At 39.8% G+C, this 26,676-nt stretch overlaps 1 protein-coding gene across 1 annotated transcript in view; it reads left to right on the top strand.

Moving 5' to 3' along the window:
* Positions 1-17,692, top strand: part of LOC139137278 (uncharacterized) — a 20,030-nt gene extending 2,338 nt beyond the window's left edge. Inside the window, exons 2-11 of the mRNA XM_070705279.1 lie at positions 274-1,811; positions 9,375-9,444; positions 9,888-9,968; positions 10,513-10,606; positions 11,177-11,404; positions 12,390-12,633; positions 13,157-13,383; positions 14,508-14,805; positions 15,509-15,695; positions 16,196-17,692. Of these exons, the coding sequence (XP_070561380.1) occupies positions 1,059-1,811; positions 9,375-9,444; positions 9,888-9,968; positions 10,513-10,606; positions 11,177-11,404; positions 12,390-12,633; positions 13,157-13,383; positions 14,508-14,805; positions 15,509-15,695; positions 16,196-16,386 (2,373 nt within the window). The 5' untranslated portion in view covers positions 274-1,058 and the 3' untranslated portion in view covers positions 16,387-17,692. The remainder of the gene's footprint in view (positions 1-273; positions 1,812-9,374; positions 9,445-9,887; positions 9,969-10,512; positions 10,607-11,176; positions 11,405-12,389; positions 12,634-13,156; positions 13,384-14,507; positions 14,806-15,508; positions 15,696-16,195) is intronic.
* Positions 17,693-26,676: the final 8,984 nt, after the last annotated feature.

Genomic DNA, 26,676 nt, shown 5'->3' with positions numbered 1-26,676 from the left:
GGGCCTAAACAGTTAGACCGACACCGCCAGCGATGCGTGTACTTGCTCTATCATCATGTACGTCACAGAACACGTGCACTTGATATACCATGCCGCTATTTTTTTCAAAGTCAGTGTTCATAAAAAATCAATGTCAAACGTTGAGTATTTTCCACTGTGCCACTCTCAATAAACATATTGTGGTTACTGTAATTTGAGCCCGAGCTCCTAGGGTTGTCCTCTGTGCACGCATTGCTAATTTCAATTTCTGTTTCCTCATTTACATTAATTCAGATACGTTATACGGAATGGCACCAGCGCTACCCAGAATGCCCGCTATGTCGACTGCTATGTTGAAAGCTGGACGCGAAACGCATGACCGGAGTTTGTTTTAGCAGAGGCATAAGGTACGACACGCCTGTCGGCTGTTAACACCTGAATTACCATCAATAACATTTGCTTGGCATAAAGACCTGCAGTGACCGGCGAGGAAAAGAAAAAAACAGTCTGAGTGAGGAATTACATTTCACTGATAAATGCAACGCCGCTACATGGCAACATCATGTGATGGATGATCTATCTTGTCAATTTCATTGTATTGAAATGGACACGTGACTGGAATCGGTACTTCTCCCGGAACGACAACGAAGCGAGGGCTTCGCATTGTATTTTAACTCCCGTGGGCTCTGCCACGTCGTCGAGGCCGGGAAAAATATTTCATATACCTCGCGTGATTCGAATTAATGTTACGCATAAGTAGGAGCGGAACGAGGAGCACTTTGTGAAGGTTAGGTAATTGGCGTGGAGACTGCCGACAGTGGCTTTATTATGGCGCTGGATTCTTCACCGTGTTGCGTTTTACCATACTCTGTGAATTTGTAGTGTTGAGGTCACTTTGTCCACGACAGGACTAAACCGCGTTGTGTTTGAAGACCTCTGCACCTTTGGCATTCTAACCACATTCGATTTTTACAGTATATCTGTATGGCTCGACTTGAGAGCGAGCGAGCGATGAGTTGTAAATTTTCACTTAGTGTGTGCTGAACATCGGTTGTCGTAGAGACGGCGCGCTATAGAGGATGCACACGGTCATCAAGCAAGCCCGCGAGCGGGATCGCTTCCTTCGGGAGACGGAGGAGACGAGGAGACGCGAGAGGGAGCGACACGAAAACAGGGAGAAGTCCGACCTTCCACCGGTGTTCAACAAGAGGTTGTACTCGGCAAAGTCGCACATCGTCATCACCAAGGAGGCGAAGAAGATCATGGAACGCAACCGACAGTATGTGATGTCGGATGAAGAGTGCGCGATGGCGAACTACAGCCTCAGCAACCACGAGTTTCTGCACATGAAATTCATCGTTGAGGGATTGACGTTCATACACAAGGGACAACAGTACGTTGCCGAATGCCTGGCCCATGTTTTGACGCTTGAAAAATACGACGCCTTCCAGTATATTGAGAAACTGCCTCATGAAGACAGGTTTTCCTGTTTGTACATCCTCAGCGGCGTCGTTGAAGTAACCTATGACCCCAAGACTCCTTCGGCCTTCAATGCCCACGACACGAACGTTGTCTATCCCCACACCACGGGGGAGTATCTGGCCCTGGTGTCACCGGAGGGACCGGACAAGGATCTGCCTTCCCCGGCTACTATTTACACCGTCGAACCGTGCGAGTTCCTTCGCATCGATCGGCGGCGATTCCACGAGACGATCGGAATCATGCTGAGAAGACGAGCGTCGATAAAGATGCAGTACTTGAACACGATAAGCGTGCTACGGACACTGCCTGAAGAGAACAAGAGAAAACTGCTGCCAACCATGATAAAACAGGTGAGTCTGAGATGGGGGGGGGGAAGAGAGAGAGAGAGAGAGAGAGAGAGAGAGAGAGAGAGAGAGAGAGAGAGAGAGAGAGAGAGAGAGAGAGAGAGAGAGTGAGACAAAGACAGAGTTAGTATATATATATATATATATATATATATATATATATATATATATATATAAGTGTATATATAAAATTAATATAAGTTTTACTGATATATCATTTTTATATTTAAAATATTCGCTTAAATGGAGATTAAAAGTATATTTTAAGTATCATTGTGTGTACACATAAACATGTATACATGTAAACATACATACTTATGACTCGTTACCGTATTAGGTGACTTTAATATAAACAAAACATGTCTGAGAAAAGTTATGCTTAAGGAGGTAAAAAGGTCACCGACATGTCAAAAACCAAGTTGAAGTTGTTATCAAAAAGACAAAAAACTGAAATAAAGGTGATGTTAATATTTTGTGCTGTTTTTGACATCAAGTTCATCTCTATACTCATTATGAGAAATCACTACCGAAGAATCGCAACACCTCATCGCCGAGGTGTCTACGCCCTTTTCCAGCTCTAACATTTGGTGACGTCGACATTTTCTATTAAACAACTAAACCCTTCTTCTTCTCAAGTTCCCAAATTTTTCCTTTTGTAAATAAAGAAAAATTAACCCACGGCAAACATAGCATATTATGTACAGTACAATGTGTGTTGTCATTGGTGACAAATGAAATCTACATAGTACTCTATTGTAAAGAAGCACTTAGACTTATGGTAGAACGCGCCTCGGGTACAGAAATTCCAGCTTTCAAATTTTATCAATTCTCTTCTGACCTACCTCGTATGGGGGCTCATTTTAAAGCTCTTGATGAAAGGAAGGTTTTTTTTCACCGTGTTAGTTTTTCGAAAAATCGAAAATTTCACTTTCCTCCAATAGACTTAACACTAGGTTGGCGGTCATTTTGAATTTCAAAATTAGCACAACAAAAAGCAATGAACAACAGGCACTTCAACACAATTTTTGGAGTGGAACCAGACCATTTTACAAACCAAACAATTTCGTTTCAAAATTTTTAAAAGTTATAATTTCAAAGCCGCTGTACCATTCATTCCTGCCTCAACCCCATTTTCCCGATGTCTGAAAATTTCTTAAATACCGTCTTTGTCTGCATTTGAACATCATAGAATTTATTATTACTACATCAGATACAGTGAACGTTTTGAAGAACCGATCATTTTGCAAGATACATTAAAGCTTAACAATTAATCATTTTAAGTGCTATCCAAACAGACTATGTAATTGTTTGTTTGGAACTGACATCGTTTGATAAAATTCATCAAAAGTCTGTCATTGTGTTTATTTTTTGAGACAGTATCGCATCACCCTGTACATTTTACGCAATCATCGATTTTCAAAATGCAGTTGCTTGGAAACTGATGAAACCCATAAATGGTTGTTGCCATGGAAACCTTTTATCCTGCGGCACTAAACAGTATTGTAGAATAGTACCGGCTGTGATATCGATATAACTGAAATATCCTGAGTTCCATCTCTACCTGGCCAGCTCCCTGGTAATTATTTTAATCTCTAATAGGTTCCCTTTACTAGTTAAGGGATGCCATCCGGGATTAACATGGAGTGTTACCTGAGAATGCATAGGAAATTTGTAATTGAAATGTAGGCAATGGTTTGTAAGTACTGCAAGCAGGCCGAGGTGCACGAACGATAAAATAGGGCTAGGGTACTACCCCCTTCCCTCCCTCGAAACAGACTTCGCGTTCTATCCTTAGTATAGAATATAAATACACTGAGCTATTTCGAAGACAACGAGAAAATTGACAATTTGCCGAATGCAAGTCTGAAGTATAGGCGGAAAATGTTACATAAAAGTCAACATCGTGTGTGTGTTTTTCTTGCTGACGACGGCCCTCTTGACTTTGTCCAAACTGGGTTGGACAGCATGTTGTAGTCACTCTCTCTAGTTCCGCTCAGAGTACTGCTGCGCTATATACGAGTATCATAGCGGTTGAATATGTAAAAAATTTGTCGGAAACACTCGGAGATGTTATTTGAAAATGGTTTATACGCTTTGCCCTGACGAACAAAAACACATTTGGCGGATCTCAAATTGAGATCCGGAAATTTGTGAAAGAAAAGCTATTGGCTTTGACATCGCAAATACAATGACACTTCGCAAAAACGCAGCACGATTTTGTGTGTTCGACACGTCGTGAACGGGCTCGTCAAACTTGCCATAGTTGGTCACATATAACATTATTAATGAAGCGGCGTTTTCCCCCTTGATGCACTCTGTATTGTACCAGGCAGTCGACCTTTTAAAGCTATCAAATAAGTCCGTTATTTCAACACTGAGAACATTCTCAAATACACTTCAGTTCTACGTGACAAATATGTTCTGAAGGCTAGCAGTTAGCGTTCGCGTATCGCCTTATGTCATATCACGGCAGTCGCCATTTTCGATACCTGTTTCCCGCGCTTTATTTATCGTCTGGCATTTGTGCAAGTCTTAACTGAATTATAATTTAATATCATTTTTGACAGCATATCAAAACTAGAATAATGTAATCGCATCAGGTGGTCGTAGAAAAATCGACTGTAGCCCATAATTTTGTGTGCGTTAATGTAGTATCTGCACATTCAGATTTAATAAACGTTTGCCACAAAAACACACTCAGTACATTTTTACTGCAGTCGTTTGACCCAAATACAAAGAACATATTGAGCTTTAAACATAAGGGATCGACCTTTTAAACTATGTGTATTATCTGTTTTCTATTTTTGCTAGTTTGTTTGAGCTTGACGTTAATAACTTTTTTGATAAAATATGTTTGATTTTTGATCGATGAAATAGAGCAGTAAACTATTCGGAGACGACTGTGCGTCGGTGGAATTGAGAATCAAAACCATTATTTTGCGCATGACAGAGTAGGACTGATTGCTAATGACGTCACAATTCCATCAATAACGTGCAACATATAAATATTTCCCTGACATTTCGAATAGACTGTCGGAAATCCCCCTCACAGAAAAAGGCGGATCGGTACTTCATTATCACCAACGTTATGATTTGGACATTAAAAAAATCACACATCAATAGACCCTACCATAGACTTCAGGCAATAGCGACATCAAAAGGCAAAACCTTTGAAATTCATTGTCGGCAGAAGACAATATGATGCACGCCATGCCATAACAGACCTACAATCACGATATAGCCGCAATTCTAATTTACATAGTCACGATCGTTCACGCACTGCCAAACAAAGACCGTCCCTGAGAGACAGCCAAATCAGCTGTAACTTTAATCAATGTGTATCCTGTAGTCTGTATGGTCTGCAGGAATTAGTTAAAATTCTAGACGCTGAAAGATCGTCGACGGGTCTCCTTCCCATCGGCTAAATCTTTTCATGATCCGCTGCTTTCTGTCAAACACATCCGCGTCATGGAATTAAGCCATTCCGCTCCTCTGCTGAGTAGAACGACACATGAGGAAACTACAAAGGGAAATCACATAAAATTGTTATCAACGATTCGGATGGCGATCTGTGTACAGCTGATGAGCGATGTTACCATAGCAACTGGGGTCAGCACGACAACTATGCAGAAAGGTCGATGTTTCGATAAAGATTTCGTTTCGTTATTAGGGAGTTTGTTTCATATCTAACGTGGAACCATAAAATGTCGTATTTCGAAATTTCTATAATATGTAAAAATATGAAAATATGTTAATGTAACACAATAAGACCGCCAGATAGCTATGCCATTTGATAGACTGAACGTACAATCAACAATGTTTGTATGTAGAGAGATGGGCAGAAAAAAGACAATAGCAAATAGACTGAGTAGGCTAGCTAATGAATTGACAGACAGACAGACAGACAGACAGACAGACACACTGACTGACGATTTATCTTTCAATGAACAGAATTTTCATCTTCTTGTAAATACACTTTGATGGTTAAAAGATAGATAGATAGATAGATAGATAGATAGATAGATAGATATATAGATAGATAGATATAGATAGATACATAGATAGATAGATAGATGGATGACTTAGTTGATAGATAGATACATAGATAGGTGGAGAGATAGATAGATAGATATTCCTGACAGAACGAATTGCACGGTAGACAAATTACGCCAAGTCGGTCGATCAATGTATCGACTCCATCGTAAACAGCAATGGGTAAATACGACATGTTTAATTGTAATACAAATCAGCGGAACGCCAATTACGAGAAAATTAAATCGCTACAATGTCTTTGGATTTACTCAGAGACAATACTCAGAACAATTTCCATAATGCACTTCCGGTTTTACAAATCAGGCGCAAAATGACTACATGTCAATTATCTTAATTGGTGTCTCTCACTTCCGGTAATGGCTGGGCTATGACGTAATGTTAGGTGCCATCTTAGCTCATAATGGAATAAAAAAACAACAATTAATTGCATTCGCTCTCAGCAAATTTGAATTGCAGTGTCGAATATCGTAGAATATCTGCTTCAGTAGCAACAAAATAATAATGCCCGGAAGCTGGACAGAATTGTTAGCAGATCCCCATGGCAACAGTCTGAATATGTAAAATTCAGCCAAAATCAGGCGTGCAATTGTCAGAAGCAATTCCTAACATAGAGTATTTTTTCAAGTATTTTTTCAAGGCACGCAGTTTATATGCTTTATACTTAATTATTTTACCACCCAAGTCATGCCTAGATCAAAACAGCATCGAGCATTGAAAATAAATTTTGTTAATTTTTCGCATCAATGCCCATACAAATACTTCGAAGAAACATACAATACACGTACTAAAAAAAAAACATTTTTCACTGAGGTTATTTTGACACGCTTCCTTTGAGACGGTGCAGGAACTTCTTAGCTCTTGATTATATCATTAATCTTAACACTATATACAGTATGACGGTTCTGCATAAATTGAATGCATTTTGGAACCATATATATTATGGTTGTAAGAGTACACACAGGTATTCGTGTCAGAAAGCTTTCATAATTTTCCAGCCCAGTGCACAATTTTCTTACACACTTCATCCTTTGGGCAAGCCGTATACAAATGCTATAGGGAGAACAGCATGAGGATATTGCACACACGGTATAAGCACTGATGAAATCTACCAAAAATTGCATCTAAATCTCCTTTCTCGGACATACTGTTCTATCTACAAGAACACAATGACATTGAAAGTCCATTTAAAGCGTTATGAATTGATAAAGTACCACAAATTGGTATCATTCTCGTATTATATTCCCTTGTATATTTATTTTATTAACTTGCTTGTTTACAATGCTCTCGGGTAAACATAAAACCAGTTATTTAAAACAAGCAAAAATGCCATTTTCTGGTTGCAACTGTAGCTGTTTTAAAATGCAAATAAATTTTGCATGAGGAAGGTAAACAAGGATGTTACATATCAATGGAATCATAATATTGTGCAAGTTGTGGCGAAAGACACTGATCTCAGGCCGTCTGCATATTCCAATATTTACTCATGCGTTTGTCAATATTGAAAACGTAAAACTGGTCGTTGACTGATCGTCTGTTTCAAATATGAATAGTTAGAAAAATTAGAAAATATGATTTTTTCCCCTGGGGAAATGCATAACAGCGTAGCTTGCCTAGAAGCACGCTGGACGAATAGTTCGCATAAATTATACACGATGTTAGATTAGATAACCCAAGCGTGTACGTTGAATGGCACGAATAGGAATGAATTGGCGTAATAAAGCAGACGTACACTGCTGCCCACGGGGTTCAATCAGTAAATGCTACGGAAAACCAGATTAAAATGCATAATGCATGAATAGTTAATATGCCCTGTCACAAAAGAGTGCACTATGGCGATGGGATTAGAATTTATGAGTTTACCTGGAGCGGGAAGATGATATCGATTACATTGTGTAGTGTATTCAGCTCGACGTAAAATGTGTATGGGTTTCATGTCTTGTCACGTGACTACACAGCCAACTACACGTTTTTTCCATCGACAATTTTATCTTTTATTCATTTCAAATTATGCACACTAAATTGATGGAATGATTGTAATTTTTTGAGGCTGTCGTCATGAAAACAGAAAAGGCTGACAGAATTTTCCCGAAACTATATTTTTACAAATCACCGCGTATTCTGATAGAGTCTCTCTCGCATTCATTCTGTTTGTTCTGTTTGTATTTCATGTTAACATTTGCTTTTAACTTATTGCATTTAGCGACAAAGAACAAGATTTCTACCCAAGTATTCCCGGAAAATATCGCATTGGCCGTGTTAGATACAATAGTAAATTTCACATTTTGTCGTCTGCGTATATTTCCCGCGCTCTCACTACCGTATTTTGCTCACGTCACCTCCATTTCCAGACACGCATCAAGCACATAATACGTTTGCTAATAGAAGCAAATGATACTGCTGACTGACAAACGAATCGTTGAACCAAAGATGAAGTCGTGTAAAACGCACTCTGAGACTTTCAGCCGGGCAATCTATCAAAGTCGAAACTTTAAACCAGTCGAACGAGGAATGTAGCTGAAACCTCCATGAACGGTTCGACGACTTTTCGCTACCGCAGCATTATGATTAAAATTGATAGCTAAGGTCCCAAAGCACAATGCTTGCTTTGTATTCGACTTGAACTCGCGGCATGTTGCTCAATTCATACACAATGTTTTGCGACAAGGTCGGCAGTAAGGGCTTTCACCTAAACAAGAAGCAAGATCGCGAGGTATTTCCTTTGACCTTGGTATAATAGCGGTCAAATTTATTGGATTCCAGTAACGCAAATTGTGTTCGAGTAAACATAAGTATTATTATTCGTGGAATCAATTTCCATGACATTGGATCGAGGTCAAACAATTATTTAACGGGCCAACACAATTCCAGGATGGCCACCTGACCGATAACACTCAGTTAGCATTTCAAGAAGAATTCCTAGTACCGATCAAGCATCTAAGAAATAACATTGCTTTCTTTCACGTCTTCGGTCAAAATTGTACATATCGCGAGATTCCCCTTCAATGAGCTAAATAACAGACGATGACACTCGTGGTGTCACGTGTTTACACATTAACGCATGCTCTTACAAACTTCCGCTAACTCAGAAGCGATTCATGGCGGAAGTTGAAAATCCATGGTTTATTTTCCATTACCTCTGACATTATGAAAATGCTGAGCATCTGTATCATTTTTTGCCGTCTATCCGCAATTTTCTCGGTCAAATATTAGCACTCTATTTACATAGTAAGCGCTTGTGAAAGTCACTATAACGTGATTTCCCCGCACATTCTACATGAATATTAATCAGAAGATAGTCCTACCATGGATTTTGTGACCATAGTTTGGTATTGCTCGGTATGAGTTTCCAGATCTTCGATGTATTTCTAACCGGAAGCTGAAAGCCGCATTGTCGATAACTATGTTTACGTTGCACAAGGGGTAAAGCCAATAACATGAAAGAGTTGCATATGTACGTAAAGACGCATTTCTCAGTTTTCAGTTTGTTTCACGCAGTCCTTTAATCTATTCTTACAGACGTTTCCAGCGGAGAAAGTCATTGTGAGACAGAATGACATCTCCAAATTTTGGTTTCTGGTTGTCTCAGGTGAGTGAATCAAACATTACAGTGCCTTTGAGAGGCTTCCTTTCCAGTAATATACTCGCTATAATTAAGAAGCAGTGCCATTGCAGCAACCCTCGGCCAGCCCTATCAGTTTCAACTCCTAGTTTGCATTTCACGTCAATATGGCAGGCGTGTTTGTAAAGAGGAAAAATGGAAACAAATGGAAAATTAGTATAAAGATGATGATGATGATAATGATGATGATGTGATTTGCGATGTCTACCAAGACAACGATGAAGGTGGTATTTGTATATAGTGTTGGTAAATATAAGAAATGCCCTAGGCCTCAATCTTTACTACATCAGTTTTACATGTTATCGAAAAGTTAGTGTATGTGACAGCCGTGCCTCAACGCTGATAATCACAGTTCTTATAGAATGTCGTCGCAGATCGCTCATCCGCCCCTTCTTTCTTCTTGCATCCAGGTCGGTGTCAACTTCTGCGTCAAGTCCATGTACCCGAAGTGAACAAAGATGTCGTTTTCAAGCTTGGCATCCTTGATGAGGGTGAGAATGTGTCACTTTTGCGCATGTGCGATTATATTTTAACTAACATCGTCTTCTTCCACAATCTCTATGTCGGAATCCAAATGGCCTCAGCATTTACATGCCGCGTTTTGGTATTGTAGAAAAAATGTTTTAACTTTCTTCCTCCCCAATGTCAGTTTGTAGCACGCTTCTCGATTGCATAGAACCCGTGCGACCTTTGACCAAAGTGCTTATGACTGTTTCACCCCAAGAAAGTTAGCCGATTTAGAAGTAATGTTGGAATTGCCAATGTTTGTGTACTGCACTCGTCCCTTGCAATGAGCGAGAGCTTAATAATTCATCTCCATCCTTCAAAATGCATTCTTAAATGATCCGAGGCGAACAGTTTAACCTCTGACATACCACTTAGTTTCACCAATGACAACTTGAGTCTTGGTAGTGTACATTTTATGGGCCATGCAGTAGACAGTAGAACTTCTCCGCTCCACTGTCTTTTTTCCCGGTGACATTATTGTAACAGCGACCTCAATGGTTGAAAGATAACCCATTTCTGTCACTTCAGGTGATTTCTTCGGGGAAGAGGGCGTCAAGGATGACAAACCGAGTGATTACAGCGTCGTTGCTATGGGCGTGGTCACGTGCTACAGAATAAAAAAGTAAAGTATTTTTATATCTATATTAACCAATATTGTTGTTCGGTTTAGAGTGAGAGCAAAATTTAGCAGACGGATTGTCCAAAAGACATAGCACCTAATCTTATTAGCCAAGTGTTATTGTATCGTAAGAAAAGGAGAAAAACCTTTTTGCAAATGAAATATTTAGGAAAGCAAATCTCACAACGCCGAAGTCCAACTTTACAGTTCGTTCATTCCATGTTCAAGGTACTAACTAATATTACAAATATTCTCTCTTCACAATCGAAAGCAGCGTAATGAAGATATGATATTAAATAGATTTTCTTCAAGTGTCCACATGCGCATGCCATTTTTTGATTGTTCAATTTTTGATTCTTTTTATTAGCTTATTCTACGTAATTATATCTTGGAACTGTTCATGCTTTAAAAAGAAATAATATTATATTCACAATATTCGCTATTGTTAGAGCTCGTTTGCTCATTTTATGCTTTCGCGAGTACAACGTGAGAAAGCGAGCTGTAAATTTTAGCCCCGGTGTTTCCAACAAGACATATGACAAACTATACGTCCGTACACATTTCGCGTTTCAGACTTAGTTTTGAAGGTGTCGCGAAAGGACCGTTGATGGCGTTTCTACGCGAACACAAACGTCCCCACATCAGTGACGCTTTCATCAAAGATTTCGGATACGATACATCGGTTTGGGAGGAATACAAGAAAGATGAAGTCCTGGCCACGATCAGGAGAAGACCGGCTAGCGAAAAAGTCATTTCAAGGACGAGGAATAGCTGCGTTAAAAAGCGCCCTCAGACGACTTTGTGAGTATTCTCATTTTTACATTCTCATTTTTTAGTGCCCGTGTTTGCCTTCTAACATTTTCCTGACCACTGAACGCCACTGGAAATCGATTGAGTTATAAAAATAAGTAATAATGTTTACTCTAATTTGAAAAAACTCACTAAAAGTATATTTCGTCGACTGTAGTTAATTTTCTGGCGTCATCTGGCGACGGAAAATCCCATGCACTGATGGAGGTGACATTCGTTCTTAACTGTCGTGAGCCATTGCTCATTCGAGTATCCTCACTAATGGCCGGTTGTACAAACTCATTAATTGCCAAGACGGCAGTTGAATTTTCTGATCATTATTCCACTCATGTAAATATTTATAAATATTAAACATAACGGTATACACAGCGACAAAGGAGACGGAGAGATATAAATACAGAGCGACAAAGACCGATGAAAACGAAGGCAAACAGAGGCGGTCAGATTGACACAAAGGCACACAGGCTCATACAAAGTCATAGACATGGCGTGGACGGTAACATATGATGCTACAGAGCGCTCACGTTTCCGAGACTTGAGGGAATTCAAGTCAGTGAACTCGTCCGCATTTGTGCTTGCACAAAGATAAGAGTGCAAAAGTAGTTAGAAAGTAAAGGGAAACAGCCGTCAGAACTGTGCCTGTGCGAGTTTCTTGTGTACAAACAATGTATTTCGTGCACGATATCTAGATGCACCTCATCATCATAGCTGAAACATTTAAATTATACGATGATAGATTATGACACACATGTTTTAACTTTCATCAATCACCATCGTACCTTGGATACAGTGTTTACATTGGCCTTATGGGTCCCATACGACCTTTGCGCGCAGTTTCGACGACTGTGTCCCTTTAAACAGACGCACAAATGAGAGGTACTACATGCAGCATCCACTTATAGACTGTACAAGGAAAGTTATAAAACTAAACGAATAGAAACAAGGCGGCTGATCGCATTTCATAACTACTTGATAGGTCACTTTACCGTCGAGAGGGCATGGAGGAATTCATTCAGGGTTACCAGCCTCGTCCCAAGTCAGCTTTTCACCTACCTAAACAACAACGAGATGGGGCTTTGGAGCAAAGTCAAACGTCGATAGGAAAGGAAGCGGTGGACGAGGACTCAGAAGATGAATCATGTCCACTCGTCGTCGGAAACCGTGATCCAGCCGAGGCTTCTGTGGGATTCCTGCCGACAGCGAGGATGGTTTTCGGGAGAGTAAGTTTAAAGTCAATGTTATTTTCACGGTTTTGTACTCTAAACTGTTTCAGTACTTTGATGATGAAGCGTATAGTGTTAGCCTGGCTACAGCACGCAATGTTTACAATGTTTAATGTTACAGTTGAAAAATATATTCCAGTCCGGACTGAAACCTAGCTGTAATGAACAACAATAATACTTGACATTACACACATTTGTTGGCAATTTGATCACATTCCAACAAGATTTTGCAGTACAACAACAAGCTGTATTTGAGAGACAGCATAATACTGATAGAAATTATATCAAAAATGAAAAAATACTGGCGGTTTAAAAAGTCAGCATTGGCATTTACAATATACATATAGGTAAATTGCATAGGCGAGAAACATAGGTTGGAAGATACAGAAACATAGTCGCAAAGAGAGAACACATACAAGCAAACGACGAAATGTTAGCAGTTTTGGCGCCAAATCAAATAGGCGCGCCTTCTGAACATTTTCACCGATTTTGCTGAGTTCTTTGTCATTTTGACTTGTAGATAAACACAGACCTATCACGTGTGGAAGCGCGTGACTTTTTCAACGACTGGGCACGTCACGAGAATATGATGAAAGTCCAAGGTCGCCTCGATTTGAGCATCAATCCGGCCGACTTGAAAGACAAGCAAGACATACGAAATGTACAACTGTCGACCAAATATAGGAACCGCGAGGAGAGCACGTCATCGTACAGGACGCACCCAACGCCAGGAAACAGAGAGGATGCGTTAGTACCAAATTTTTGACAATTGTTCTTGCGCAATTTTACTTTTTTACACAATTCTGTAAAGCAAAAAACAAATATCCTATTTGATTTTTACTGATAGATATTTCCATTTTGATATATTCGCCGAAATTTATAGAATAAGCTCATATTTAACCCTCGAAATTATCATCAAAGTTATGTAGATCATGTTTAAGCATCACGTTAATGTTGAGCGAAAATACGTTCTCAAGACCTAATGAGAAAAACTTACTACTGAAAGCTGAGTTTTGAAAGTTAATGATCTAAATGTTTTATAAGTAAAAGAAATATTCCATTTTCTGCAAGCTTTAAATGACAAAACCTTGATGGTCATTTTCTGTTGTTTCCAAAATTTCATTTTATCATTCAATTCAAGGAGTTACAGTGTGTCACGTGCAACTAGCTTGCCTATAGTTTCTCTGGTAGTTCCTTGTGACTTCTTTCTCAGATCAGTTAAAGTCCATTTTGTATTATTGTCCCATGGAAAATTGGCCAGCTTCTTTCAGCAATGTAAGTGTATAATAATAACAATTTTGCGAGTAATCCCGGGTACTAAGATACGTATACATTGTGCCTAAGAAGCGGTCGAGTCAAGTCGATTCGAGTGGAACTTGCATTAGTTGTTTGCCTCTCTAAGCTATTTCCCATGATTAGGGTAGAATGCACCTCGGGGACACGTATTCAGATTCTCTAGCTTTTACAATAGTCTTTTACCCTGCCACTTGCTGGGCTCACATTGAAGCTTTTGGAATAAATAAGTTTACATTAAAATATTTCTGTAAAATCCGACACCATTTTGAATTCCAAATACTGGTAAATATAGGGTTATTTGTTTCTCAAGTACCAAACTTTTCATGGTGACACCCCGCCACGATTATTTCTCCTGATTTTGAAAGAGAATGGTTGAAAGTTTGTTTGAGGAAAGTTGACCAAAAGTTTAAGTATTTCATCTTCGAGGTGCGAACTACCTTAGGTAACTAAACTAGACATTTGGTCCATTTTTACAGTTGATCTTATCTTGTCTTTTGTACTTTATTCTTTTTGCTAATACGTTTTACCAGCTGCAGCCGTGTTTTAAAATTACCGTCTCTCTTTGGTTCTTTAAGGTGGACCACACCCATTCACGAAGCCAATATTGAATCAAAGAAACACTTATTCGTCGTGAAATTTCGCATGAATTACCTGAAACGACAGCTCAGAGTTAGGCGCGAACTGAAAAAGAAGGCGGAAGAGAAGAAAGAAAAAGCGCGACAATACTTGGAAAAGTTGAAGCTGAAAGAAGCACAAAATGGCAACCAGAACAGCGACCAGAACGAGGCTGAAGCGGACGACAGAGATGGCGATGATGGTTGTCAAGACGATAAGATGACAAAGCTTTCAAACTGCGAAAACCCACACAAACCGGTGAGATGTGAATGATAAGTTTTATTTTTGTACACGATGACCAAGTTCATCCAACACTTGACTACTGGTATTTTTCCAAGGCAGTGCGAAATTGCAAACATTATCAGGCATGCCTTATATGAAATGACCAAATCTAACAATAAGCGCTTGCGAGGCAAACTGATCTTTTGCACTCTCAATATAAACTTATGAATAAAATCCATGTAAGTTTCACAAATTCATCATGGAAAAGGTAACCCCGTAGAGCAAGAATTTGTGAACTAACTTGATATTGCCTCATGATGGCGCTGCTCAACCACCTGTTGATGCTTACCGCCCCCTCCACGTCAGGTATATATTCCTCTTTTAAAGGGAAAGTTGTCTGTCTTCTTTGATGCCTCTGGTATATTTATTTTTCAAGTTCAAGTGTATACGAGTACCTTTTCTTAACATTCTCCCTAAAGTAGAGAAATCGTTGACAAATCAATGTATGCCGAATGAAAATTAAATTGTCAACAATGACGTCAGATGTTACAAACTTACAAACATACAGTTTGTGTTGAAGAGTTGAATACAATGCATTTGATCATGATCTTGGCCACAGGAAAGGAATTGTGTTTTACAATAAGAGGACAAAAATAACATTGAAAATACATCAAAAGTGACAGCTCATGGTGCTTACTTGATCACTCTTTTAAAATTCTCTTTTTTTTTTAAATCTCAGTCGTTAGAAAGACACCTTCAAATCAGCGACCACAACAAAGAATCGTCCGATTCGGGTCTCGAATCAGGTGCCTCTACGCCGAGAAAAGCAGAGGGCGCCTTTGAAGTGCCAACGATCGACCACAAAGGTCCAGAAGACACCGGAGTCGATAGAGCGTTCGAAAGGAGACAAAGCAAAGAAGTTAACCGTTAGTATATCATGAGTATGTTGGAGAGAGAGAGAGAGAGAGAGAGAGAGAGAGAGAGAGAGAGAGAGAGAGAGAGAGAGAGAGAGAGAGAGAGAGAGAGATAGGCAGATAGGCAGATAGACAGACAGACCTGCAGACAGACAGACAGACAGATAGGCAGACAGACAGAAAGACAGACAGACAAAGATAGACACAAAGAGAGACAGACTGTAAAACAGACTAAGACCATAGAGACACAGAGACTGCGACTGACAAACAGAGACAGACAGAGACAGAGACAGACAGAGAAGAGAATAATTCAAGGAGATGGACTAATACCGCCATCTAGAAGAACAGAAAGGTTGATAGACAGGGAGAGAGATGCCGAGAGACATTAAAATAAGAGGGATATACATCAAAACCGTAGCGTATGAAGTGTAAAATGTCATATCATAAATTAAACATGAATAAAATGTTTGTCCTCTGCCACAAGCTTAGAAATCTTTTTATATCTTTAACAGGTGCTTTGCTGAAGAAAAGGAGTTCCTTTCGTTTGGAACTTGGAAACAAACTTGAAAGAAAGGACAAGACTTCGACATCTGTCAAGCCAACCACGCAACAACCTTGCAGATCAACTACACAACAACCTTGCAGATCACAGACATTTGTTCTTCCTCGAGACACAGCTCTGAAAAAACAAAGGCCGTTATAATGACCGACCATAAGAAATAAGCCCTTGGCTGTTAAAAAACGGAAAACGTTATGACTGTGTTCGGTCTACAGATATTGCGCGTTTTGCGCCGATGCGCGCAATTCACGCCGTTCAACGCACCCTGTAAAATGTTTCGTTGTCGTTCCTGCCTCACTGTACAGACTGTAAGACATACAGACATACCATCGAACAGGTGCCCTTCTTGACACACTGCCACGCCGATTCAGTGAAATGTCAGTTTTGTTGATCTTTAGTGAAATATCGGTTTGTTGATCTTTCAAGGACGTTTATGCCAAGGCCACCGGGTCACTCACCTGACCATCGAGTCGATTTAACAATGGCATCAAGAGAATTATTTACATTTGAGAATTACACCAACGTCTCATACGTGAATATATGTTGTGACTTATCGTGAATATATGATATTGATACAAGAAAATTATTACATAATCTGGAAGGTAACACTGGCAATGAGATATTTAAAATAGTATTTCGTAAACTATGTACAATTCGAGAGAGAGCCAGAGAGAGAGACAGACAGACAGACAGGCAGACATACAGACAGACAGAGGCAGAATGACAGAGACAGTCTGAAATAGAGATAGACATACATTGACAGAGACACATGGCAACTTTATAAGTAGTGTGAGTATTTCTAGATCTGAATCACATTTAAAGACAGTTTGAAGAACATTTTCGGAGAAATTGGGAAATTCCGAAAACGCCTTGCCACCGTTTCATGATGTCTAACGTTTTTGACTTCACAGACCTTGAACTAGAACTGAACAAAAGAGCAACTATATTTTATACGAATAAGTTGACGACGAATTCCCCATTTAATATCAGCATTATTATCTTTATTGAGTAAAGCTGTTTGGTGCTGATAGAACCTGTGATCAGCGTTAAGGAAGGGACACTGCTATTAATATTATACAACATATCATAACTTTCTAATTCAATTATTGAACCGACTTTTATTCCGACAAGTTTTCTACACACCATACCATATTCAAAATACGACGAAGCCACAAATGGTGGATGGAATTTTCTGCCGGCAAATATCACCCATGCTCTTGTCATAGCTGTGTTTCCACAATAAAACGTTGGAATTTCCACTTTTTTGTATCGCATGTGGTCTGTCCAAAAGAGGGCGCAATTCAGATTCACCTTGACCAAAAGTTACACAAAAAGTGAATAGAAGCCGTCAAATATGACGTTTCACAAGAATTTACGGTTCTTTCCATTACAACTATCTCGTACTGTAACTCTACCCAACATTTAATAAAATCTCAATGCACTCATCTCATTATCTTTATTGTCGACTCGATTCAACAGACATTTGTCATGTTTATAATGTGGCGAGAATAATCAATTTTTGTTTTAGATTAATGTTTAAACTTTGACCTCTCACGTAGTATGTCGTCTGCAGAGAGCGGCGATGGATCTTCTGCGATGACATTCCATTTTGAAAAAAAAAAAACAAAACAAAGTGAGCGAACAAATAAAACATAAACAAGTGTCAAGGACGGTAGCCAGATCAATTATTGCACAATCGAGTGACTTGTATGACGAACGACGCTTGTGAGCAGTGTTCCCCGACAAGCGCCACGTGTACCAACTGAATTTTGTCCATTCTGCTTTGCGTACTCGAATAAACTCGTTTCTTTTCTATCTTGTTTAAACTTCCATGAGCAGTTCCAGTGCTTTGGTTACTCACGAAGATAGTCCGTATAGAAAGTACATGTTCAATACCTGATTTGAGTTTTCCAATCTGCACCAATGCTTGATTAACTTGACCTTCAGATGTGAAACATTCGTGAGAAAACAGTTTTAGATCTTATATGTTTTCAATGTAGGTGGAAACACAGTCCCTCTATCCACCGGACCGGTGGATAGAGGGACTGTGGTGGAAACTTTGTGGAGATTTGATCACTGTCTCGAGTAGATGCACAACCTTCAGTAGTTTGAAGTTAAATGTCTTGAGAATAATGCAAAATATTGCAGCCGCTGGGCCTTCGAGTATCCTGAACCATAGCTTGCCACAGTGACTGACAAGCTCTCCTCTATTGCTGTCATAGTCGACGCTTGAACTGAAAATGTATGATCCCGGGCCTTACTGTGTGGTCAAGTACTGTACCGATTCGCATAAGTGGGACTCAGGGACTCGACAAATTAGCATGACCTCGCTGAGTTTCGAATACCAAGTCAAATGAAGCCCCGCTATATCTCAGTGTAGCGATAACCTTCGTATGTGGGTACGTGCAAGCAGAGATGTACGCAAACGCATTATTCAAACCAAGCTAGCGTTTCCTAATTAAATATATTTATTTATGCAAAGTGTGTCGATGACTGCAGTTAGAATATGCAAATTTCAATAACAATGACTCATTTTCTAATGTAGAATATTATAATTGCCGAAAATCATGCACTACCTAAAGCATGCACATGGCTGAGGCAATCAGAGTCTATGCACTTTGTACTTAGGTAGAATTGGCTTCGGGGACAGTCTTTGTGACACTCCGCTTTTTGAATACCTCCCTGGCCTTCTGCTCAATGTGTGGATTTGTTTTTAAGCCGGTAGTGTAAAATAAATTTGACTGTATATAGTTTTATCAAAAATCTGATTTTGCGTCACAGAATTAACAATGGGTGTGGCCGCCATTTTGAATTTCAAACGACGGTTCTGTAATTTGTAATCTGTTTCAGCTGTTTCTCGAATCCCAAACTTAGATATTGTTATTCTTGATTACGAAGGAGGATGGCGTGAGGTTTACCAGGAACAGCATCAGCGAATGTTTAAAATTTCAGTTTTTAGGCGTATTTGTGTATTAGTTGCCAGGTAGTGATTTTGTTAAAATCAGGTAGGCAAACGATGACCAATGGAAGATCCAAAGAAAGGCAACACGTCATTTGCTTCTGAGCGACCGATCTTGACAATCATGTAGGTACACCCTGGCAAATGAGACCACAGGGTATGGCAAGCAATATTCGTCTAAAATTTATGAATATGATCAATAAATGTCATGCATTAAACTTTTTTCATTATACAAGCCTTACCTGTGTCTAGTGTGTGCCTATTACTTTACTAACCATCTGTGTATAGTATTTCAAAGAACACAGTCTATATCTGTTAATTGCCCTCCCTAATCACTTCATTAATTTTTGAGCTGTCGATCACCAACTTGGGGGCTGATCGCCCTGACCAAATAACTCGTAAGCAGCTCATAAGGTAGTAGACGGACTACTTTATGAGCTGCTAACAAGTTATTTGGGGATCATGGCGATAAACCCAATCGTTGGTGATCGGCAGAACAAATTAATGAAGGGGATTAGGGAGGGCAATTAATAAATATGGACTGTGTTCCTTGAAATACTAAACTGAGCTAGTTAGTAAAGTAATAGGCACACACTAGACACAGGTAAGGCTTGTATAATTAAAAAAGTTTAATACATGACATTTATTGATCATAACCATAACGTCTAGACTAATATTGCTTGCCATACCCTGTGGTGAGACATGCGTACTTTGAAGTTTCCGCCGATAAGAACAGGGCAAACGTGGAGGTCTTAATCTTTTTTCTACAATGTTACAGATTGACATTTAGAACTCCCCTTGTTTTCGGTTGTCTTCGGTACAATTTCAGGGACACTCGAAATCACGTGTTGACCTACATTTCTTGTGAAAAGATTTTCCCTGAACAAGTACTTTTTGCGGTATCGTTATGTCACGCTTGTTTAAGATATTATATCATACCAGTATGTTGATTGCGCAAATACAGCGATCTGATTGGTCGGTATATTGGCGATATACCACGGCTGGCACACGTGCGAGCTCTCAGCTTAAGCAAAAATCCGTTTTTGACGTTCCATGCCAGAATTTCAATATACTGTTATGATATAATAGCAATAAATCACACCCAGCGACGGTATACCACTCGATTTTGACCAGTTCACTTCATATATGCACTCGCTATTGCTCGTGCATATATGTCGTGAACTGGTCAAAATCTCGTGGTATACTGCCACTGGGTGTGCTTTATTGCTTAAATATACAAATATACATATACGCCAAATGATTGTTGTACATTCGTCTTAGAACCCGAAGATCCTCTAAATCTTCAACATCCTTCAGTGAAGACCAACTAAATTTCATGAGGCTGCCATGGCGTTACCTTGACGAGACAGACGATCCATATGGATCTATTTTGTCAATATTTGGTACGCACTGTTTACTTGGAATTTGTTTCTATCCCGGAAAAGGAACGTTTGCAGATACATCGATGAGTAATCGACGAATGCTCTCTCTAAATTTTCCAGACTACAATTAGTCTTTGTTGCAGTTGTCTTTGTCCCGAAAAAGAAACGTTTGCAAACTGCCCGGACTGACTAAATGTTCTCTTCAAATTAGGCACGTACAATTATTCATGATAAAAAAACATGATACAGTTTATTCAGCAGAAACGCAGTGATCGGCTCACACAAGTTACACTTTCTGACCACTTTCAATTCTGCGCCCAGTTTTTTCCCCCAGGATAGCAGTGGGTACACGCCAAATATTGCCGTCTTGCTTTATTGGTTCTCATAAAAGAGCACATCACTTGTCATGTCAACTGCTGCAATAGCCACGCGGTGCTTTAATTGGCTATTTCCCGTACCAACACGCGGTTAACTATGCCCACTGCATGAATTGCGGGGTCCGACGAACTTCCAGGGACAAAGATTTGAATGAGTGATCCGTTATCCTGAATATATAAGCAATGCCATACAATACAGACCCTGACAGAGACAAGTCGTCCTTAAACAGATATATCTACATTTATAACCATGAACGTTCTGTAGAGTGGGAGAAATTTACCCTAAGGGGCAGGGGCGAGGCTCTGCGTAATGAAAGAAATAAACGGAGGGTTTGCCGCCCATGGCTCGAGGGGGTTCCTTTCTGACGCCAGGTTGACAGTAAAAGTAGGTAGAGAATAAATAGGTCTCTCTCAACCGGTTGAGTTAAATTGCTCCGAAAGAAAGGACGCGGTTACTGGACTACCAAAAAGCATAATAAAACTCAAAATTATAGTTCTTTTATCCTTGGTCTCCTGCAAATATGATGTAGAGACACGATCAGTTTTGTTTGATTTTCCCAGAATTGTCTATCTTCTTTGAACAGACAAGATTCAACCAGCCGTCTATTCTTTACTTTGTCCTGTAGACACATTCACGACACCTTGCTTGCTAGTCGACCAAGTGTTGTTTTGATAGCAACAAAGAAAGTGTATCAGTCAATGCCGAGTCAAAGGAAATTTCATAGAGTGATTATACTCCCTACCCGCCTCTCCCTCGTTAGCTTCTCAGTGTGCGCCTCTTCTGTCCCCATATTGAGTTTCAGGGTTATCTATTGCAGCCAGCGAAGGCTTGCAAGACATTTGGCCTGGGTCTGAGTCTAGTCTACCCTGACCATCAGGCAACATCGGTGTAAGGACAAAGTGGAAGGTTTGTAAATTGTAGATAGCAAACCAGTGAGTTTGAGAGAGTTTAATAATTAGAACACTGTGGACAAAAATCTATATAGCTCTCATCTTTTTTATCTTATAATCTCTTTCAGGTTGAATAAATAATTTTTTATGCAGAAAGTTGAGCTCCTGGGCAACTTACATTGTAGGACGCATCTGTACTAAAGCGGTATTCTATAGGTGAAGTCCCGAGTTCAGAGGTTAACACAATTTTTTTCTATGAGTGTTGCAACAAAGCTTACCAGAAAACAGCGGTACAATATTTAAATTAGAAGAACAGCTGATATCTCGTTGCACGGACGGGGATATCGGCACTTTGTGGTTTTTAGTGTTTTACTCAACAGCAGGGAGATATCATATGGGCTCTGTATTAACAAGCTACTGTATAGGACACGACACAAGTCCAAGACATCAGTGTCTCGGTCACCGCTGGCTACTCCCTCGCCTCCAGATTCTGACTTTCAACTCATATCATAGAATTAGGGGAAGTCTTAACCCTTTGAGTGCTGTGATTTTTCCCCACTCAAAATTTTAGTGCAAGATTTTACCAATTTTTATGAATTTTTCTGTAATGTTTTGATAGTTTTGGACCAAATTGATATCAAATTACATTGGCTACAAGTTTTTGGCAAGAATCTGGAAAAAATGACTCGGATATATTATAAAGGGGACGAAAATTGACTTTGGCGCTCAAAAGGTCAATTATATTCGTTTGTGGGTAGTTCAAGGAAACTCAATACTCTAGAGTGAGAGTGAATGTCCAGCTTAGTTTGGAATATCTGTTCTTACATGTATTTGGAAAGCACTGATGAGTTTTGTGCGGAAAAAAAGTGAAAATTGTTTTTCTTTCCTGAGTAACGGTCGGCTACTATGTGTGGGTAATAGTTTTAATTTGTGTTGACCTTCGATGACACAAAAAATGGTTTTCAATATCGACTGCTGTTGAAAGGAAAATTCAAGGAGAGTCTATTTGGCCTTCTTGAGCTGTTGTGTGACAATTTGGACAAAGCCAAGTTCATGGGCGTTCGCCAGTCTGTTGGTTTTGAGCTTTACCTTGACAACGATTTCTCCTTGAAAATGCCTCACCAGTGTATGCGCGCGTGCGCGTACATGCAGACTGTCTGGGCGTCATGTTGAATTTAACACGGAACTTAATCAACTGACATCTCGAAAATGTTGATACGTTTTAGCACGCGGCGATCACACAGGCACCGTCTGGTTCGGACAATTCCAACAATTATCCATCGCCAACTGTATATTGACACAGATTAGTCACCATGGAAACAGCGGTGGGAGTGGCAAGCCCGACGTCACCAAAAATGTAGCGAAATGTCACGGGAATTTATATTTAGCCAAGGCAGGCAAGAAATAGATCGGGCACGGCAGACTATCGAACAATTAATAAGTCATTTGTGGCAACAGCGAGATAACAACGCTTACCTGTATCAAATAAATTATAATTGGAACAAACCCCGCCTCGCTGATTGGCTGACACTGATAAGCAAATGCCAAATATAACCTACATGGCGTCGTGTGATCATCATCTGGCTCAGGGCCAACTAAATATACCTCATTCACGATAAGAGAGCACCAAGGACTTCGAACCCCTTCTGAATAAGATTTTTCTCATAAATTTAAGTTTCGGAACAGTGCACCTGTTAGGCCAAAACGCAGTTAGACACCATATAGCTTCTATCAATGTTACCAAAAAGGGGGGGGGGACGCAACTCGAGGTGCGATATCCAGTATTTAAATTCCACAAGCACAGCTAAAACGTGGCACGCAGTTTTTCTCTATGCATTCGGACGGAACAGCTTGTGTCTCTTTTTTTCAAGTCGTACATAATACCAAGGCAGACTGTTGCATTGTAGATATTGTATCGAAAAATCGAGCGACAAAACCTGAATGCCTCTCGTATTGCATGTAACACAGAAAAGCACAATGGCTTCAAACAGTCAGCATATAAAGACGCATTTAGACATTTTTTCTGTCCACATCTATTTTTGGAGTCGTTCAAAGTCCTACCTCGGTCCCACTACCTGTTTACACAACCATTCAATGGCGACGGGATAAAACTGCCGGGTAACCAAATGCATGTATGTAAACCCGGGTAATGTAAATCAATTTGTAAGTGGCTAAAAACATTTAAAATCCAATGAACGCAGGACATTGGATGTACGAGGCCGCTATCAACAATATTATTACCCGAGGAGGGTTTTTTTTATGAAGATAACCATTATAGAGCTAAAGACATTTAGTCCCACAATCGACGCTGTCCACATCAGCTTAGTCCAGACCAACAAGGACAAACTAACTTGGCCATCTCGGCCCATAAACCACAACATTTTATCAAGTCCGTATAGCCGGTCCAAGTGAGGTTAAATGTTAGATTCTAATTAGGAAGCTGAACAATTTATAGCAAAGTTATGTCGCACACACACGTACTGAAGAACCTAGCCCCTATTTCTAGTGTTGATGGATCGGAGATTCCATATGTGTTTCAACTGATTCGTAGAGGGTAGTCCGAGGGATGGAGGTTAGCTGATTGCATGTCAACCGACAAACCCCGATCATCACTGCCGCTACTCCTGACCATATGCAAAACTATGAAGCATCGAAAGCTGTGGAAAACTAATAGACTTATTTTTTCTAAATATTCTCATGTTGATTTCGGAAGTGAGCGGTTCTAACCGATTAAAATATCAGTTGGTTTCTGTCGTAGTTAAGCATGCTTCGAGCTGAATTTGGTCTTGGCATAAATGTGTGGACACCATTGTCATGACCCTAACCCTAATCTACTGATCTCGAAATGGACCCCCTCAGTTAACAAAGTTTGGCAACTGTCAGATCCGCTGTTCACAACCTGATTGAATAAAATCTGGTGAGGACACGTTGGTGATAGAAGCTGTCCAAGAATAGCGTACATGTTGTTGCCGCAATTGTCTGATCATGATCATGAACGTGAACTTGCGACAAAGTTCATTACGAAGACGAATCATGTCTCCAGCTCGCAGATGACGAAGAATATGTCTCGAAATTTTTTATCAGTTGTGTGCCAATGCTTCTTTTAAAACTTTGATAAATTAGTGGCGACCTTTCAATAATAGAATAGTAATTACTGAACATCACGTGACCGCTCATTTGCATGTGGCGATCATTCGAGCCGTTACTGTGTAAATCTCCTTCAGACTCTTGATGTTCCAAGCAACAATCTTATCACACGTACGCCGACAAGACTGGATTTATGTCCCCATTGCAAAAAAAAAAAACCAAAAAAACGAAATCACAGAAAAAACTAACTCGTTACTATTACATCACACCACTGCGTCATAAATAACGATATAAAACAATCAAATTATGTCTACTCTCTCCAAAGGAGCTTAGCAGCGCAAAATTATACGGTGTATGTGGCGCCTCTTGGGTGCATTTCACCACAACGCCAAATCTGACACAGCAGCGGTTCAGGTGTAAAAGTAGGTCACTTGACAAGCAGTCTGATTGGTAAAAGACTTGTTTGCGGAGGGAATGGTGTTTTGAAGTAGACTTAAAAGTGGGCCAGGTTAACGTTACGATCTTTTGTACTTCGGTTGTGTAAACTTAGAGAGGTGTTTTTAGTTACTGGGAGATACCAAGTTAGCAGTTGTATACTCACGAAGTCCATGCAACAAGTTCTGATCACGGGGCCAGGCATGAGTCTTTGTATATTATTCACAATCCGCCTAATGTCTACCATCTTGGATGAAATCTCTCTCTCTCTCTCTCTCTCTCTCTCTCTCTCTCTCTCTCTCTCCTCTCTCTCTCTCTCTCTCTCTCTCTCTCTCTCTCTCTCTCTCTCTCTCTCTCACTCACTCATTGGATCACGCTTTAGCGCAAATAAGGGAGCCTTTAATTAATATGGCGATCAGGACGTGTTGCCAAACTTCTTTAGGGATTTCACAATAGGAAGTGACCCGTCATCGCTAATAGAGAGAAATGCTGGTAATTTCCATAGAAAATTACACAAAATGACTTTGCCCGAAAATAAACTAGTGAAGGAAATGAAATTTATATGTTGTGTGTCTTGATTGTAAGATTTCTTCCAGTTTATCTTCTGAAAAATAAACGGACAACATCGAAGACAGATGGTGATCCCCTTTGAAAGCATGACAATAGTGCCATAGTTTTGTTTAATTTTTTTATATATTAACCTTTTCAGTTTGGTATGCGTTTGTCAGGAAATTTCGACCATGGATTCACTTTGCAGAGGTGAGCAGATGACGCGCGACCCTACATCAAAACTTAAAACACGTTAAGTTCACAATCTTAAACATACTTCCCGCGTTTGAATATTGATTATAACGACTCTGTTGAAAAAAAAAAGATTTCACCGACACCAACACAGCTAACTACCTAAAAATGACCCTTTAGAGATTTTGCCGGCTCATCGCGTACCATAATGAGCGAGAGATCCCTGAAATACGTTGCTTTTCTCTAAATGTCATCCCCCGACAATAGGTCGTCATTAGCAACTTCTGGAGTTGTTGATAAACACATCAACATACTGGCTATAGACCGTGGAGTACAAGATATTTTTAGCGCAGAACCCTAAAAGTGGACACATGAGACCATAATTAGTTCTTTGGAGAAGATTTCGTGAAAAACCTAGGAAACATTTGTAGCTTAAAGGTTAAAGGGAAACAGTCGTCGGAACTGCGCCTATGCGAGTTTCTTGATTACAAACTATGTGTTTCGTGTAGATGCACCTCATCATCATAGCTGCAACATTTAAATTATACGATGTAGATTATGA

The sequence above is a fragment of the Ptychodera flava genome, chromosome 7 (genome assembly GCF_041260155.1).
Source record: "Ptychodera flava strain L36383 chromosome 7, AS_Pfla_20210202, whole genome shotgun sequence".
NCBI lineage: Eukaryota > Metazoa > Hemichordata > Enteropneusta > Ptychoderidae > Ptychodera > Ptychodera flava.
Note: the sequence above shows the minus strand (reverse complement) of the source record. Positions and strands in the feature narration are given on the sequence as shown.